This window comes from Berghia stephanieae, chromosome 5 (assembly GCF_034508935.2).
Source record: "Berghia stephanieae isolate SIO BIC M18660-M18661 chromosome 5, UCSD_Bste_1.3, whole genome shotgun sequence".
NCBI classification, from domain to species: domain Eukaryota; kingdom Metazoa; phylum Mollusca; class Gastropoda; order Nudibranchia; family Aeolidiidae; genus Berghia; species Berghia stephanieae.
In genome coordinates, this window is record NC_088364.1 from 84040399 (window position 1) to 84059680 (window position 19282).

The window sequence follows — 19282 nt, forward strand, 5'->3', positions numbered from 1 at the left end:
GGACTGCGCTTCTCTTATTCTTTTAGGAAGAGAGTTCCAGATGGAAGGTCCGACGTGACTGAACGATCTGCCGCCGTAAAATTTATATTTATATTTATTTGTAACAATTAATTTTGTAGAATCTAGTGCAGAACGTAGACTCCTCGTTGGCTTATACGTTTCTAAAAATTCAGTAATATACAATGGTGCTTGATCATTAAGGCACTTATAGCACAATACTGCTAGTTTGAATTCGATTCTCACTTTAACTGGTAACCAATGCAGCTCATACAAAAGTGGCAACGAGTAGGATGTTATCTTCTTTCTTAAAATCAATTTAGCAGCCGCATTCTGGATACTTTGAAGGCGTGATATTTTATCGTTGCTTACATTCGAGATTAACGAATTACAGTAATCTATTTTAGATAGTATGAAAGATGTTATTAGTTTGCATGTTACTTCTCTTGTTAGGAAAGGTCTAACTGAAGCAATTCTTTTTAATCCTATTGTCAAACTTCTACATAGAGAATAGAGTTACATATTAGTTAGCCATAATTATGAACTCATTGAATTTGTAGCGATGTTTTTGAAATTGATTCATTTTACTCTGATTGTAATTTTATTTCAGTCTCCGATAGAAGCAGTTCTGGTTCCCCCATGTTCCACATAAATAGCAGAGGATCTCTCAAATACAAAATGTCACCCAACAGTGATGAATATATTTACAGGAGAAATATGTAAGTCGTTTGTCTTAGTGATTCAATTTTTTGATAAATATGATACTTGCTGGATCAGGTTTTAAAAAAATCCATAGGACATTGAAATCAATTGTGGTTGTGATCAGAACAGTGTAACATTTTCTCTTTTTGTTGACCTCAATTGAATTAAAATAGTGTTTCAATAGTCAGTTTGATTTATTTCTTATTCATTCAATAAACTAAACAGAAGAAAACGATTATTTTCATGTCTTATCATCTGTTTAGACCCAACCACCACGAGACCAGAGACATCACCTTTGAAAAGACGTCCAAACCGTTTGGGTTCAATATACAACGAGGACCATCTGGTGGAATTTTTGTATCTTCTGTCAATGAGCACAGTCCAGCTGCTCAGGCCGGTCTAGTCATTGGGGATCAACTGTTAGAGGCAAGTGTTTATGTTTATCATCATATTTCATCACTAACAAAATCAATTTACTGAAATTGTCTTTTAATTGAAAATAGAGGACAATTGAATGGCATTCTATTTTTCTATTTTCAAAACTTGGTTCTATATATTTTTCAAGATATATTAACAATAGGTGAAAATGAAGATGAGGGGATGTTATACGAGCTGGGGTCTTGAGTGTATAAGTTCAAAATAAAGTGGCAAGCTTTTGACATTTAATAGTAAAGTCACATGCCCGTTCATTGTTAAACCTCAGGCCTGAATCCTGATGGAGACCCTGAGGATACCTTTTGATTTTGTGCGGCCATGTGATCTAGTGGTAATACACCTGCTTTCGGATCAGCATAGTTGAGGCCTTGGAAAAGGCTCTTTACTCACATTCTCTCACTGTACTCAGGTGTAAAATGAGTACCTGGCCATTAACAGTGTTGTCTCTGTTGAAAAATTGTATTATCGCCTAAAAGGTGTCATGTCTCGTTCTACATGTCACGTGTTGTTGTTGGTCAGAGACCCTTTGTCAAGCGCTTTGAGCATGTTTAGTGAATATTGCGCTATATAATAGCTCAAGTTGTTATTTTTTAATTAAAAAAAAAACCATTGCCATTTATTCACTGCTGTTGAATTTTGATAATTTGATTGCTTATACTGCGGGTGGTTGGATGGGAGCATCACCCTTGAATCATATACCTATGATGTTCGCATGGGTGTACAATCCGATAGTGATGTCGTTTCTTCTTCTCTTTACTAGCCTATCCTGCTTCTTTGGTTTGTGATTGTATTTTTGACAGGGATATTTTTTTTCTGTAAATCTTCTGCCTGTTTGTTCTTGGTTATTTATAATTTAGCTTATGATATCTTTAGGTTATGATTTTGATTTACATTTGTACTATTTTTGTTAGATTGCTTGTTTTTTTGTTTCAGCGGTCTCTCATATAACCTCAATTGTGTTGGAAGAGACCTAAAGCAACAAACAAACAAAAAAAAATTGCTTATACTATGCTATGATTTCTCCCTTTATCCAGTTTGTACTAAATATGAAAGAATCATGCTGGTTATTTGTTTTGCTTAGAAATTAACTCACATTTTCATAATCTGTGTGTGTCGTGTCCCGTGGGACTTTTGTCTCTCTTTTGAATTGTTATGTTTTTGTTTGTTTTTAAAACTTTATTATCCGTTTAACTTGAAGGTATGTGGGATCAACATGCGCAACGCTTCCTATGAGGTCGCTGTGACAGTGCTCAGGCAATGTGGAGACAATCTCACCATGAAAGTACAATATAATCCTGAAAGTAAGATTTGCCTTATTTGATGTGTTTTCAATTAATTATCTATATAAACTTGAATGTTGGGCATATGATATTGTTGTCCTGACGTGATCTCTCATCTATTGCGTTTAATATAAAAATAATAAATTAATAAAAATAATAAATTCCCTTTATTCATCCCATAGGGGAAATTTTTCTCTGGGTCTATTCCAAGAGAAGACTGGAATAACCCAGGTGTCAGCCGCAGAGCAGCGCTGCAAAGTGAGCTAGAGCGAGGTGACTTGCTCAAGGCCACACAGCGCAGCAGCAGGTGATTGAACGCAGTACCTTCCAGGTACGAAGCAAAGACCATACCACGGAATCACTAGATTGTCAGAGAAATTTGTTTTGAACTACTCTAGTCATTCCGTCTCACTGGACATCAGGTTCTAGTGTACCTGTGAGAATTTTGGATGGTCTTAGTCCAGACACACAGGTAGTGTGCTCTTGGGATCATCTATTGTAAACTGTTGAATTAGTACCACTTGCCTGATGTCTTCTTGGGAGCTCACAAGTGCAGATAAACTCTAAATCTTTCAAACAACTTTTCAGACTTGATTTTGCTTGAAAGTGTCTCAAATGCAGTAAAGACAAACGTGTTTTCAGTTATTGAATTTTTTAGTTTATGCGGCTATGCGGTCTTGTAGTGTGACACTTGCTTTCGAATCGGAAGGTCTTGGGTTCGAGCCTCGCTCGGCTCATAGTTGAGTCCTTTGGAAAAGACTCTTTACTCACATTCTCTCACCATACTCAGGTGTAAAATGAATACCTGGCCATTAACAGCATTGTCTCTGTCGGAAACATATTGTATTATCTCCGAACAGGCGTCATGTCTCATCCTTTATGTTACGTGTTGCTGTTGGTCAAGGACCTTTTGTAAAGCGCCTTTTTAGCACTTTTAGTGGATATTGCCCTATATAAAAGCTCAATTTGCTTTTTTTTTTTTTTTTTTGTTGTTGAAAACAGAATACACAGACCAGCATGACGGTTCCAGCACCATCTCCATTGCCTCGTCCTCCCTGGCCTTGTCTCCCACCCATTCCAACCCTTCCACCAGTGACAAATCCACACCCAAGCATCAGCCTAGTCCCAGTCGAGCCATTTCTTCACAAGGGTAAAGCTTTTTTATTCTACTTTTTTTTGGGAAAAATATTTACTTTTTAAAATGATTAAGTACTTCCTGGTAATTTCTGTGACTAGTTTTACTTGTGCATAAAATAACCATCCATTGACAGGTTTATTTGAAAAATTATATGCACTTTTTGCCTGATCCTCCACAATGAGTATTTATTAGTTCATTCTTGAATTCATCCTCATTGAAATTCGAACAAATTTGTTCAATTTTCCATGCATATGAACTCGAGAGAGTTCACCATTTGACCTGAAGCTTGAGCAGACTTGACTGTAGATATAAACATTATTCTTTCCTCTTTTATATTTTTGTGGAGTAAGGAGAATGTAAGGAGTGCTTGTGTTTGAAGTGCTTGTGTTTGACACTGGTTGTGTCCCTTAGTTTTTGTGTCCACATCACCACTGACAAGAATTGGGAGGGCTTCTTGATTTCTCTGACTTGCTAGCTCATAAAACCAATGGACATCTAATGTTTATTGGTTGTTCTGATGGTTATTTAGTTAAAGAGCTTTGGACTGCAGGGGGAAGAAATTGCATTCCCTCAAGCTCTATTTGTTTAAAATTCTTCCACGAATTCACGGCTCATGAGAAAATCATTTTGAACAAGACTTGTTTGTTCCATTACTGTTTTTATGTGCAGTTGAAACGTGTGTGGGGACCTGTGCTTGTGTCAGGATGAGACATTTAGGTGATCTCAAACTAGGTACACCGATAGTGTGCTCTTGGAATCTACATCTGTTCCTTAATTGAACTAATCCCCTCTGTCTTCCATTTTCTTGTGTACTTTAATTGTAATCCTATAACTATTTACTCTCCAATTTTCTTCCTTTTTACTGGCACTGATATGACCTAAATGTGTTGCAAACACCGTAAAACCCTTAAAAACAAAAAACAAAAATAAACTAAAAAGGAAAATCAATATGATGAAATTAAACATCTCCCCAATACCGTTCCATCTAAAACAAACTATTTTTAACCCCCACTTCAGGTCAAGCTCAAGTGACAGTGGCCAGATGGGTCGTCGTTTCATCAACCTCAAGAAGAGCAACCCCAATATGCTGGGTGCTGGTTTCTCCTTTGTTGGAGGTAACGCTGTGGGTATCTTTATCCATGAAATCTATCACGACTGCTTTGTGGAAGGAGGCCATTTGCTGCAAAGGGGGGATCACATTTTAGAGGTGAATTGGTTTAGCTTTTTTATGTAAATGTATATTCATTTTGACAACGCCACTACCACATTATATCATTCATCTGTAGTGTTTCATTCATCCTGTTTTGTTGATAAAGGGGAAACCCGAAACGTTCATTTGATCTGTTTTTGTAATTAAATTGAAACTTACATTAAATATCACATTGTTATTTATATCTTTTTTTATGTGAAAAGAAACTCTTTGTTTGTTTATTTAAGCTTCAGGGGTAATGACGGATTTAAGTTTCTTTTCCTGTTTAATTTGATATGACAAGTACTAATATTTGATTTTAGGTTTGAGGGAAGAACTGCCTGATAGAACAAGTGTGATTTACCTAAATTTAAACTGACTTCCACGTTTTATGTTTTATATTCTTATGACTCTTATATTTAGCACCGTAGATTGCGCTATTGTAATTGTCGATTAATATGTACTTTTTTTTTTGTAAATGTAAAATTTGCTTGTGTATTTTTTTTCTATTTTGATAAATTCTGAGAACTTATCTGTTGTGTACTTGAGTAGAAAAACAAAAATAAATCCCCCCCGCCCAAAGAAATAAAAACCCAACAAACGTATCAATTCAAGAACTAGCAACAATATTGTTTTTCCTTGAACACATTATTCAGTCTAACACAATTAGTAGAAAACGGTAGGGGCTGCCTGAAGCCGGTGATCGTGAAAATTCTAACGAAAGGAGTGAAAATGGAGAGGCTTCGTATGGGAACAAACGAAGCCTCTCTATTTTCACTCTTTCATTTGTATCTAACACAATTACAAGCCTATGTGTATAGGATGATCACTGAGTATCGACTGACAAGTAATTGAGTTGGTGTTTTGGGTTATAGACACAGAATTTAAATACTGGTTACTCTTGACATTACAAGACATTACAATGAATTATTTTTTCACATTTACAATACTGTCCAAAATTTTGAGGATAAAAACCCAATACAGTGTTTGTATTTTAAAAAATGTGATATACTAACCTTGCTTAATAGTATCATATCATTTATACTTTTTTCTCAACAGTTCAATTCTGTAGACTTTAGAAGTTTGACGGCGGAGAAAGCCATGATGGAGCTGAATAGGCCTTGTGCCAATATAGCTTTGTGTGTCGTTTACAATTTTGCAAGTAAGTACAAGCTTTGTTGTGTTGTATCATTTATACAAATAATCAAATGATTTTGCTGTGATTTCTATCTGGGGGCTGGCAATTTGGAAATTAAAAATATTGTCATGTAGGGCAGGCAGCTAAAATGCCTTTTATGGTTCTTTAGAAAAACTAGAATTTCATTGATCGGGGACTGGCCGAGTCTGCCCTTTGGATAGAATTTTATTGTCATCCATTTATTTATTCATTTTATTGAATTTTTGTAGCTTTATATAGGAAATTGTCGCACATCGAGTAGTGGTGTTCTCATAGTGTATTGATAATTTTCAAATACTATTTTCATTCATTTATTGATTGTTTTGTTTTATTTTTCTTTCTTTTGAAATAGTGATGCAGCCTTCCTTTTTTCCCCTCATAAATAATATACTCACTTAGGTGATAGAAAAATGTTATATGTATCTATTTAAGGCATATATATATTAGCTCTTTACTTTGATGGCTGCTGTTGACCTTATAAAAACTCTTCACCCGACCAACTCAATCTACAAGTCTCAACTGTTCTCGACAGAAACGGGAAAATCCATTAAACTCTGTTAGTGAAAGATAACTTTACCTCTGACCATTCCTTTAAATGACTTGTTATTCGAAAAGGGACATGTTTGTCGATTGAATTTAGGAAGTTGTTAATAAATGATAAGAGATTGGACAACAAGTCCATCAGGGGTGATGGAATGAGCTGATAGATGAAATGAGATTGGGCACTGAGTGAGACAAAAATATGATTGGAAATATTATGTTGCAAACCTTGTCATTTTCATTTTTTCCTCTGACTTGATAGAATACAACAAAATCTACAACATGCCCTGCGATAGCTTCTACATCCGATCCAATTTCGACCGAGTCTCGGATACAGAGGGAGAACTCAACTTCAGCAAAGAGGCAGTGCTGTTTGTGGAAAACAGCTTGTACAAGAACCAGCTTGGAATGTGGTTTGCCTGGTTGGTGGATGAGCAGGGAAACAAAGTGAAAGGAGGTGTCATCCCTAGCAGAATAAGGTAGCCACTGTGTTTTGTAATCTGTGCAATATTTTATACCCAAATCATCTGATGTTTTTATCATTTTAGCCAGTCAACTGTTGTGCTCTGGAAAGATACAGATTAAAAAATTTGGACAAAAACTCGTCCTTCAAAATTCGATCGATTTAAATGACTCTCATCTAGGCAAAAACTCTCAAACCCGGGACCTCGTGAAGTCTCATGTTTGAGAGATTTTGCCAAGATGAAAGTCATTTAAATCAATTGATTTTTGAAGGACGGGTTTTTGGCCAAATTTTCAAAAAGTCGTCAAGCTATCTCATCAGTTAAAAATGTGAATATGCATTTGTACTGGGGTTGAGAATATTATAAACTCATTATTTGTTTTAAAAGTTTTAACTTTTAATTCTCCAATGTTAGGTGAAACTTGTGTAATGATTTATAATAGGTTTTGTGCAATCTTGTGGTCTGATGGTATGACAATTTGGTTTGTGACCTGTACAAGGTTTGATCTGGCTGAAAAGGCTCATGAGTAAATGGCTGGTTGATATATCATGACAAAATTTTCTCATACTACATTTTTGAGGGCATTTAGATGTCTATACATAGCCCATATCTTTAAGTTTTAAGTTTATTTTTCTATTCTTTTTTGTTTGTTGTTGTTGTTGTTTGAATATGTCTTTGATCCTTTGATGATTTAGACATCATTGGTTAGGCCACTGTCAAGGATCAACCTTTAAAAGGAAATATGAACTGATTTCACTGCCTCTTCTCCCCCCAGACTGGAGGATGAACTAGTTCTCAGGAGAACTCACTCCGAGAGTTGGAGCATCCATGAATCGGAAGACCTCAAAGGTTCAAGGCGTGGCTCTGCCTCTGCCAGGAGAAGTTTTTTCCGCAAGAAGCGTCACCATCGCAACAATTCTAAAGACAGCCATGAATTTGGGAGCTCTTTTTCTGACGCATCTCTCAACAGTGATTCTGTTCCTATCTTGGATGGTAAGCGATACTTTTAACTCTTTCCTTACCAATCTTTTTCCCAAACTGGCAGGCTTACCCAGCAGAAAAATTTATTTTTAAAAACTCAAACAACTTTATGTTTTCATTAATTAAACAAAGATCATTCTTCAGTTTGTGATGTTCAAAATAAATCTGAATAAGAAAACTGTATTTTGTGTCGTAACAAATGTGAATGAGATAATGTGGTAGTGGCGTTCAATGCCACTACCACATTATCTCATTTGTCTGTAGTGTTTCATTCATCCTGTTTTGTTGATAAAGGGGAAACCCGAAATGTCCATTTTATCTGTTTTTGTATATTAAAATTGAAGCTTTCATTCAATTTCACATTGTTATTTATCTCCAGTGTAATGAATTGTTGGACCAACTATCAGATGTGTTTAAAGTGCCTTTTCCAAGGTCTGAACTTTGTACCACTTAGAGCAGGACTCAAAACCCAGACCTACTGGTCTGAATGCGAGTGTCATACTACAAGACCACAAAGTCGTTCTAAGTTAAACAATGCTATCAATTTTGAATTACCATTCTCTCTGTCTCTCTCTCTCTTTTCATTCACCAGATTCCATCCATGGATATACACAAGTTGAAAAAATTGAATGTAAGTTTTTGAGTGTTCAATCTTACATACCTGCCTACTTTTAAGGATCGTCTGTAATTGTTATGAAAATTAGGTGGAAATTTCAGACTTATAGAAATAAAAGAAATATTGATGTTTATTTCACAGCAATTTGGTTGCAGTGTTAGAGAAAAAAAAAAATTATTTCTTAAGTCTTGCAGTTTCAGGAGAAAAGATAATTTCCCTTAAAGTTCTAAAGCCACCTCTCAATTTCACCCCTTGATAGCGAAGTCGATCACTAACTTGTAATGTTGGCTGTCAAGAACAGCAAAAAGATAATCTGCGTATCACAATAAAACCTTGTTGCCCTCTTGGCACAGCCACATCATTTGCAAGTGATGTGTGATGTCATCTACGTTTAGTATTAGTGATGTGTGATGTCATCTACATTTAGTATTAGTGATGTGTGATGTCATCTACATTTAGTATTAGTGATGTGTGATGTCATCTACGTTTAGTATTAGTGATGTGTGATGTCATCTACGTTTAGTATTAGTGATGTGTGATATCATCTACGTTTAGTATTAGTGATGTGTGATGTCATCTACGTTTAGTATTAGTGATGTGTGATGTCATCTACGTTTAGTATTAGTGATGTGTGATATCATCTACGTTTAGTATTAGTGATGTGTGATGTCATCTACGTTTAGTATTAGTGATGTGTGATGTCATCTACGTTTAGTATTGGTGATGTGTGATGTCATCTACGTTTAGTATTAGCGATGTGTGATGTCATCTACGTTTAGTATTAGTGATGTGTGATGTCATCTACGTTTAGTATTAGTGATGTGTGATGTCATCTACGTTTAGTATTGGTGATGTGTGATGTCATCTACGTTTAGTATTAGTGATGTGCGATGTCATCTACGTTTAGTATTGGTGATGTGTGATGTCATCTACGTTTAGTATTAGTGATGTGTGATGTCATCTACGTTTAGTATTTGTGATGTGTGATGTCATCTACGTTTAGTATTAGTGATGTGTGATGTCATCTACATTTAGTATTAGTGATGTGTGATGTCATCTACGTTTAGTATTAGTGATGTGTGATGTCATCTACGTTTAGTATTAGTGATGTGTGATGTCATCTACGTTTAGTATTAGTGATGTGTGATGTTATCTACGTTTAGTATTAGTGATGTGTGATGTCATCTACGTTTAGTATTAGTGAAATTTTACCACTTACTACTGATGAATTATCTGTTGGTTACCGATTTTTTAAATTTTCAAATAGACAGTTATAATATTATGTATTTAGGCTGAGAGAGTGACAATCTTTCTTACCAAATAAACTGAACTGAAGGTTACTGTAATGTTTATAATTATTGCTTTTTAGAAATTAAAATTTAAATAGACAGATCTACTTTGAAAATGTTGAGTCTCAATTTTTTAAATACAATTGAATACGATTTTGAAAAGAAATCCAAATGTCTTCCCCACAGTGAAATCAATTCGGCCCGTGGTGCTACTGGCCCCTCTAGCGGAGGCACTGATCAACAAACTGGTGTCCGAGTCCCCTGACAAGTACGCCTATTGTGAACCCGTGTTGATGCGTGCGTCGGCAGCCACTATGGACCAGTCTCTGCTAGAAGGAGTCCTCATAGATTACTGGAAGGAAGGAGATGCCTACCAGTGTGTCCGGGCCTCTTCCATCAAACAGACTTGCCATAATGTAAGAATTTACTTTGGATAACAAACTCATTGGATTGTGAATTGTTATTTTTTTGTAAGCTCTTCAGAGCAATTAATGGATTACATAAGTTCTGATTGAATTTTGTAAAATTTTATTGCTATGAAATTTAACAGCATACTACAGCAAACATTATTGCTGACAAAAATTCTTTTTATAGCCGTAAAATCCATAATAAAGACAATAATAATTAAACCACTAACTATGACTTTACTTAATTTTAACACACATACACGCACAAACATGTATGTCCATACAATAATTCACCTGCATTCCTGCAATTACACATTTATTGTAATTAAATTTGTCCCAGCATAAATCCACAAAGCACAAATGTTAATACAGGAATGAGCAACATTATAAATTGTATTAACTTTTAGTCCAGTGTAATATAGTGCAGTAAATAATTAGACATGTCTTTGACACCCATGATTTATTTCATTTATGGGATTGGACTGAAAAAAGCACAGAAATTGCTCTATAAAACCAAACTGATTCTATGTAAAGGCAAGTCATTGGCATAGTGGCCAATAACTAGATCAGCAATTTTGTTATAATCTCATTGTAGACAAAGGAGTCATAGAAGGAACGAAATTGACGTCACTCAGCTTTTTTGTTGTTATTTTTAGACAGCCATTTTGGTGATAACTTCTCAATAAATGAAATCGATCAGACTATTTAAACGTTGAAGGTTACACACAGTTGTGTGTGTTGGTACGTTATTCTGGCTGGTTGATGTTGTATCTTACCTAAATGCAAAGCATCATTAAAGACTCTGTTCTTTATGGCTAGGGCAAACAGAATACACTTTAAACTTTGGTTGGGCTGTGCATATCATACGTTTTATTCCCCCAATTAAATTGGTAAGGTAAAAAAAGACAAGATTTTTTTCAAATGTAAGACTAGTCTAATCAGGATATTGTCCCAAAATGGCTGTATTCAATACTATTTACGTTTCCCAGAATCTCCACTGTCTCCTCAACGTCACCCCAGCAGCCATTGACAGGATGCATCAGGCTAAGCTCTATCCCATCACCATCTTCATCAAGCACAAGAAACCGAAAGAAATTAGGCAAGTTTGCTTTATTAATTTAGCCTGTTACTTTAACACTTGAATAATGCTACGAAAACGTTAAGAATGAGATGATGACAAAATGTTTTTCAGGTTGTATTTTTGAATATTAATTATATTGATAATTTCTTTTCCTTTGTCCTTGCCATCCTACATCTTGGTTGATTTTCCTCTTTTTGTCATCATTTTCCTTTTTCTCATACTCCCCTTCCACTTCTTCTCCTCCTCTTCTTCCTCTTCCTCCTCCTCCTCCTCCTCTTCTTCCTCCTCCTCCTCCTCCTCTTCTTCCTCCTCCTCCTCCTCCTCCTCCTCTTCTTCCTCCTCCTCCTCCTCCTCCAATTCCGTTGACAAATATTTCATTTTGTCATCATTGTCGTTATGATTAGAACACAGGTGTGTACTACATAATGTATTGACAAATATTTCATTTTGTCATCATTGTCAGTATGATTAGAACACAGGTGTGTACTACATAATGTGTTGACAAATATTTCATGTTGTCATCATTGTCATTATGATTAGAACACAGGTGTGTACTACATAATGTGTTGACAAATATTTCATGTTGTCATCATTGTCATTATGATTAGAACACAGGTGTGTACTACATAATGTGTTGACAAATATTTCATTTTATGATTACTTTACCCAGGGATGTAAGAGACCCTCAATTTTTGAAAGACAGAGCTAGTCACAAATCAGCTAAAGAACAGTTTGAGCAATTCCAAAGGATAGAACAAGACTATCATCACTTGTTTTCTGGTGAGTCATTTCTATAATTTTGTTTAATTACTATGTATGGATGGACTGTCTGATCTATCTTCACATACCTACATGTCAGTATTGCAAAACTTACTTTCGCCAACAATTGAGAACGCTTATTCCAATATCTTTAGAACAAAATGAGATATCAAAAATTCCTTTTGGTCACTTTGTAGATGCACATGCTTTGATTATTTTATGCAAGTTTCAAATCTGTAGATTGAAATTTGTTGAAAATATGAATGTTCCTGTGAATTAATTTGTCGAGATTTCAAAGACAAGATAAACAATCACAACATGCACCAAATGAGGGTATACCTCTAGTTTTAAAACGACAGCCACCCCCCCCCCCCCCCCCCCACACACACACCCCGCCCCACACTAAAAATAAAAATGAGTTCAATGAGATAAAAATTGTTTTTTTAATTATTAATGAGATATTTAATTAACCAAAAACGCCCATTTCCCACAAAGTGGGAAAGTTTTTCGGTAATTTTTGACTACTGTTCCCCCTTAATCAGATCTGTGCTTGTGTATGGATGAGACTTTTAGGTTATCTCAAACGAAGTACATTGATGGTATGCTCTTGGAATCTACATCTGTTCCCTATTTCTACCATTCCCCTTTGTCTTACTTTTTCTTCTGTGCTTTTTATTGTAATCTATAATTATTCTACTATCCCATTTTCTTCCTTTTTACTGGCGCTGATATGACCTAAATGTGTTGCAAGCACTGTAAAGCCACTAAAAACAAACACAATAAACACACGATGCCTTGCTGGGATGTGAACTAATTTTGAAGAGCAACACCATCCCTGGCTTATCTGCCCTTTTGGAATGTTTATTCCGTGTATGTCTTCTGTGTCCTGGTCCTGTCTTTTGTAGGTATTATCTCCCTTTCCTGCTTCTCACATTTCCTTCTAGTAATACAAAAATTATTACTCGTACTATTTTGATCAAAGGGCTGAATTTTTAAAACAATTTTTAAAATTTTGAAATATCTTTCTGTTTTTCAGCTGTTCTTCCAGGAGGAAACCTTGCTGAGATGAGCATGCACATCAAGAATTCAATAGCAGCAGAGCAGGGAAAAGCCATCTGGATAACCTCCAATTCTATGTAGCTCTATTATTACATTTAAAGGAAGACGTAAAGTTAGGGAAAGACAGTAAAATGAATAATCTTTTATATGTTATGTATTCTCCTCATCACCTTCCTTCCATCTGGAACAAAAATCGGGTCGACTTTTGGTTTAGACCAGGTTTTTTGGGTTTGTTTTTTTCATTTTTACCAATTCTTTATTGAAACTGTGATACAAATTTTAAATGAGTTTATCAATTTTTTTTTTGAAAATCTGAAATAGAGTACCATAAATCAACCCTCTCTGATTTTTGTTGTTGTATTGTCTTCATTAATATTTCCAACGTTGTTTACGGTTTAATGAGAGGGATGAGAAAACACAGCTAAAAGAAATTGATTTGATGTGCAAGAATATAGAACTGATGTACTTAAAGGTTGTAATTCATTCAGAGAATTGCATTGGACCCCCCACCCCCACCTCATTAATTTTTTTTTTTTTTTCCAATTGAGCATTGTGACTAATGACATGTGATATGGTGCTCTGTTATTGATAAAATATTTGCTAGTACGTTCTGTAACGTTCAGATGTAACTTGGCACCTTTTGATTTCAAGTTCGATGTATATATGATCATCATTGTCAGCAATCATTGTCATCAGCAAGAGCTGTAGAAATTCTCATATGATAAAAATGCCAATCAACACAATTTGGTTTTAGTTTGAAATAATGTGGAATTGTATACGTGGTGGAGCTTATCGACTTTAACGTTAGAAGTGGACGACGCTGTTCCAGTTTTGGGTCATGACCAGTCAGTCTTTCATGGTGATTGAAACAGAAAAAACAGGTGACATTTCAAGTCTGTCAGGGACGTTTTTAAATCACGATAGCCTTGACTTGAGAACGTTGCCTGACTTGTATTTTATCCCATTTACTCTGCCAGTTTAACCATTGTATACCAGGCTGATTTGGGTAGATTGAACTTGCCAGGAATTTGATATGTTAGATGTCTGTTGTTGGGAAAGAGTGTGATAGACTTGATGTTTGTAGTTGTGATAGACAATAATGCTATATTTGATAATCTAAATAATGCACTCTGTGTGTACAATTGTATGATGAAAACATGAGGATATTCTTCACGGGAATCAGTGTTTTTACTCCGGCAAAATAACTTTTTTTTCTAATTTTGGACAGGAAGCTTTTAATTTATTGATAGATGAAAACGATCTCCAACGTCAAAGAGTTTCAAAGTGGGATTGGGGATGGGGTGGGGTCATCGTAATCTGTCTATACGTGAATTATAAGTTTTGTGGCCAACGTGACAAAAAGGTGTTATGTCAATACGTGACAGAATGATGGTTGAGATAGGTAGGGTTTGTTTGCTTTAGACTTTTATACTTATAAAATATACAAACTATTATTGGAATTGTAAAAAGAAAAAAAAAAATCAAATAACAAGCAAGGAAATGTCTTACCATTCTTTTACATTTTATGTCTCTTGACCATTTGAAGGTCCCGTTTATCTATATGTAAACTACTACCTTTATGAACAAAAATACGATATGAGAATAACAATTTTCCAAAAAGTTTATCATTAAAAGTCTGGGCCCTCACTCAATTCACCTCAGCAATATAAATTCTTCATATTGGAATTCGTACGTTTTTGATGACCTTCCAAATTGAAGTATGATTTTGTTGTCGGAAAACTTGGTTGTGAAGATGTATTTAATTTTAGATTTACTTATCAGAATTGTGCTGACTCATGCTGCCTCAAATCCTGACGATTTTGGATATTTTTCATTGTGTGAGCTTTTATTTTATACAAATCATTTTATTTTCAACTTTGACAAAATTAAAATGCTTTTGCGTTTTGTTGCTTTTGTAAAGTATACATACTTTTCCTGTGATGCTAGTGGTTTTTTTGTTTGTTTTTTTGTGTCTTTTGTTCATGACGATTGATTTTTGTTTGTTCATTTGTTTTACGTAGATTTCTAGGAATTTTATTTAGTTGAACAAAGAATGTTGAATTTTTTACTTCATGTATTGATGAAGTGACGCATTCTGCTAATCATTTCCATTGAAAAAAACATTAAGAATTATGTACTCTTGTATTATATTATATTATATTTTATTATATTATATTATATATGTATATATTATACATACCTATCTTTGTCATTTTTTTTTCTTGTTTTGTCATTCAGATTTAATTGTTTTGTATTTAACAATTTTGTCTATGCCATTTCACAAGCAATAGGAGTTTCTGTTGAACTATACTTTGATTTTTCTATTTTGATGAAAAAATGTCCATCCACCAAGTTATAAACTACTAGAAAGGAAAATTTGAAGGGGAAGGACTCATGGGAAGGACTCATGGGAAGGACTCATGGGAAGGACTCATGGGAAGGACTCGTGGGAAGGACTCGTGGGAAGGACTCATGGGAACGCTCATGGGAACGACTCGTTTGAAAAATTATAACTGACTTTGTTGACGCAACTATTATTTCATAAAGAGTTGATACAAATGTTGTCTGAAGTGTTTCGTAAAACAGAATTACTACTCTAATTTTAAGAAAAAAAGATATTGTAAGCTAACAAAAATTCAAAATGGAGATAACACCTGAATTGTAATCAGGAGACATGTCTATAGCACTCTGTCAACATTTTGATGACAGTAACTTCAAGTCTTTCTGATAAGTCTGTCATGCAACTGCAGATTAATTCAGAAAAGTGAGTGGAGCTGGCACTTATGTTGATAATAACAAGAAATGAAGTGAGTAGGAAAGTGCCAGAAGACAACAGAGAATAAAAACTTTGTGGCGGCGATTGGGGCTCGAACCCTCAACCTTACTGGTACGACAACTCTGCCTGGCCGGGGAGATCGTGACTCTATCCATGTGGATAGCTCATACGGTAGAGTCACGATCTACCTGGCCAGGGAGTTGTCGTACGAGTAAGGTCGTGGGTTCGAGCCCCCATCGTCACAGCGAAATGTTTATTCTCTGTTGTCTTCTGGCACTTTCCTACTCACTTCATTTCTTGTTATTAACTGCAGATGACAGCAGCAGTTGAGAGAGTTGTCAATTGTAGTCACTCATTACCCCCCCTCTATTTTTATTTAGTCATGCACAGAAATTCTCTTCTTTACTTGTTGGATGTGGATATTTTTCAATAGAGCCATCACCATTTTATTTCTTCAACTTACCTTTAGTGATTCTCGTTACATTTCAAAGGAGATGTTTCAAGTGTAATTACATTTTCAAATGACATGTTTTGTTAACAGTGATCCATAATACACGTGATTCTATTTCATTACAAAATGATTTTGTGCCCCTTTCATCATTGTGGCCTTGTGAAGTCTTCATGATAATCATTAAAATATGTTCATGTCTACAGTTTTGGTTTGTTGTTGTTTGGATGTGTGTCTGGGCAAATGTGTTTCCTCATCTCAAGGTTATTTTAATTTTATAAATACTGACATTTAGTTGTGAATCAATTGTCCTATACCGAGAGTATCGGTCAGAATGAAAAATAGATAAAAAATTCAGTGATCATTATGAATTGGAATTCCTCGCTAGGTCTCAGATTATGAACAGGGTTTTTCTAACGTATTTCAAAATGGCACATGCAGGAATTTCCATCAAATCAGAAGCTTAACGCTGAACAGAACTCAGAAATGTTCATGTTCAATCTTGACATTTTCTTTGGTGTTTGGAAAATTAAGAGAAAAACTGTTAGAGAATTTACATTAAGTTTAGGAGAGCTAATAATAATATAATCTTTGGCTGGAGTTTTTTATCAAGACAGAGGAGCCCTCTGATCTGCTGGGTGGGGTTCCTGACCTCCCATAGTGGGCCTGGGTGGGGTTCCTGAACTCCCATAGTGAACAGGGAGGTACATACTGTGTCTTCTATCCCCCTATATCTGTTTTCCAACTTGCATTCTGTCTTCGTCTTGGAATGAGATTACTTGTTTTGTTCAGGCCCTGGCCGGATACCTGGCTGAGAGGGAAACATCGAATGTATAGTTAGTTTTGGAGATGATAGTTTTTTTCATTCTAAACATCTCACTGTTATGCACTGTATATTATTGCTTTCTTATATTTATATATGATCTGTAAAAATTTGAGTGTGTTTCCTCTTAGCGGGGACCTGTGCTTGTGTCTGGATGAGATTTTAGTGATCTCAAACGAAGTTTCTTGATAGAGTGCTTTTGGAATCTACACCTGTTTCTTATTTGAACCAATTCCCTTTGCTTCCCTTTTCTTGGATGCTTTATTGTAATTCTAGAACTTTTTACTATCCCATTTTCTTCCTTTTTACTGGCGCTGATATGACCTTAATGTGTTGCAAGCGCCGTAAAACCCTTAAAAACAAAACAGTTTACAACTTATCCTCTATCATCATAATTTTTGGTAGCGCTGAATTCATCAGATATTGTTGCAATCACTGTAAAACCCCCTATAACAAACAAACAAATCACACATTTTCATTACAGATAGCTGCTTTTCGTCTTAGTCTTATTGCATTTACTGAGAGCAGAAGGAATCTCTAATGAAACAGCTGTGTGGATTGAGCAATGCTCTTATGAAGTCTCTCTTTGCAAACTTATCATTATTATTTCTTTTAATATTATATTATTATTAATTATTATTATTATTATTTTATTTATTACTATTATTATTATTATTACTATTAATTATTATTTTATTAATTATATTATTATTATTATATTATTATTATTTGTATTATTATTATTATTATTATTATTATTTATGAGATGTCATTTTTATTCTTATGCAAATTATTAGCACTTTGGTTACCATGTTCAGATCTCAAATTGGGTTAATGTCTATGTCCCACATATCATGAATTGTCCCAGAGCACCGTTTTGTAACCAAACTAGACAAGCTTACTCATCATTTAACCAGTTAACTGTCGTACTCTGGAAAAATAGGTATTTAAGAATTTGGCCAGAAAACTCGTCCTTCTTATGTCGATCGATTTAAATAAACCTCATTCTATATCTGCTTTCCAACATGCTTTCTGTCTTTGTCTTGGAATGAGATTACTTGGTTTTGTCCTAGCCCTGACCAGATACCCTGGCTGAGAGGGAAACATTCAAATATATAGTTAGAATTTTGGGAGATGATATTTTTTTCTTGTGTCATCTCTCTGTTATGCACTGTATTATTTTGTTTACATGTTATATATTATGATCTGTAAACATTTGAGTGTATTCCTCTTAGTGGGGACCTGTGCTCGTGTCTGGATGATATTTTAGGTGATTTCAAACTAAGAACTTTGATAGTGTGCTTTTGGATCTACATCTGTTTCCTATTGAACACTTCCTTTGTCTTACCTTTTCTTTGGTCCTTTAATCGTCATTCTAGAAATTTTTACTATCCCATTTTCTTCCTTTGTACTGGCGCTGATATGACCTTAATGTGTTGCAAGCGCCCTAAAACCCTTAAAAATAAAAACAAATGAACCTCATTGGCCAAATACTCTCAAACCTGGGACTTTATAAAGTGTCTAGAGTCTTTGACCGATGAGGGTCATATAAATCGATTGATATTTGAAGGACGAGTTTTCTGGTCAAATTTTTAAAATCATGTTTTTCCAGAGTACGACAGTTAACGGGTTAATCTGCTTTTCCTCATTTTGTCTGTAGAATTATGCCATGGATTTTGGGTGGGGATATTGGCCTCCCATAGCGGGCAGGGAGGTACATACTGTGTCTTCTATCCCCCTATAGCTGTTTTCCAACATGCTTTCTGTCTTTGTCTTGGAAATAGATTACTTGGTTTTGTCCTGGCCCTGGCCGGATACCTTGGCTGGGAGGGAAACATTCAAATGTATAGTTAGTTTTGGGAGATGATATTTTTTTCCTTGTAAATCATCTCTCTGTTGTGCACTCTATTATGTTTTATTTATGTATTATATATGATTTGTAAACATTTGAGTGTATTCCTCAAAGTGGGGACCTGTGCTTGTGTCTGGATGACACTTTTAGGTGATCTCAGTTTAAGTACACTGATAGTGTGCTCTTGGATCTACATCTGTTCCCTTTTGAACCAGTTCCCCTTTGACTGCCTTATTCTTGGATGCTTTAATTGTAATTCTAGAACTTTT

The 19282-nt window shown here is 35.1% G+C and overlaps 1 protein-coding gene across 6 annotated transcripts in view; it reads left to right on the plus strand.

Moving 5' to 3' along the window:
* LOC144973757 (disks large homolog 5-like) overlaps positions 1 to 14554 on the plus strand; it is a 41978-nt gene extending 27424 nt beyond the window's left edge. For all 6 annotated transcript variants that reach the window (XM_078916630.1, XM_078916633.1, XM_078916629.1 and 3 more), the window contains exons 21-33: positions 608 to 716; positions 963 to 1125; positions 2333 to 2435; positions 3417 to 3564; positions 4570 to 4759; positions 5801 to 5903; positions 6721 to 6937; positions 7698 to 7915; positions 8496 to 8534; positions 9995 to 10224; positions 11205 to 11314; positions 11967 to 12076; positions 13092 to 14554. In XM_078916630.1, coding sequence (XP_078772756.1) covers positions 608 to 716; positions 963 to 1125; positions 2333 to 2435; positions 3417 to 3564; positions 4570 to 4759; positions 5801 to 5903; positions 6721 to 6937; positions 7698 to 7915; positions 8496 to 8534; positions 9995 to 10224; positions 11205 to 11314; positions 11967 to 12076; positions 13092 to 13195 — 1844 coding nt within the window. In that variant the 3' untranslated portion in view covers positions 13196 to 14554. The remainder of the gene's footprint in view (positions 1 to 607; positions 717 to 962; positions 1126 to 2332; positions 2436 to 3416; positions 3565 to 4569; positions 4760 to 5800; positions 5904 to 6720; positions 6938 to 7697; positions 7916 to 8495; positions 8535 to 9994; positions 10225 to 11204; positions 11315 to 11966; positions 12077 to 13091) is intronic.
* The last annotated feature ends 4728 nt before the right edge of the window (positions 14555 to 19282 follow it).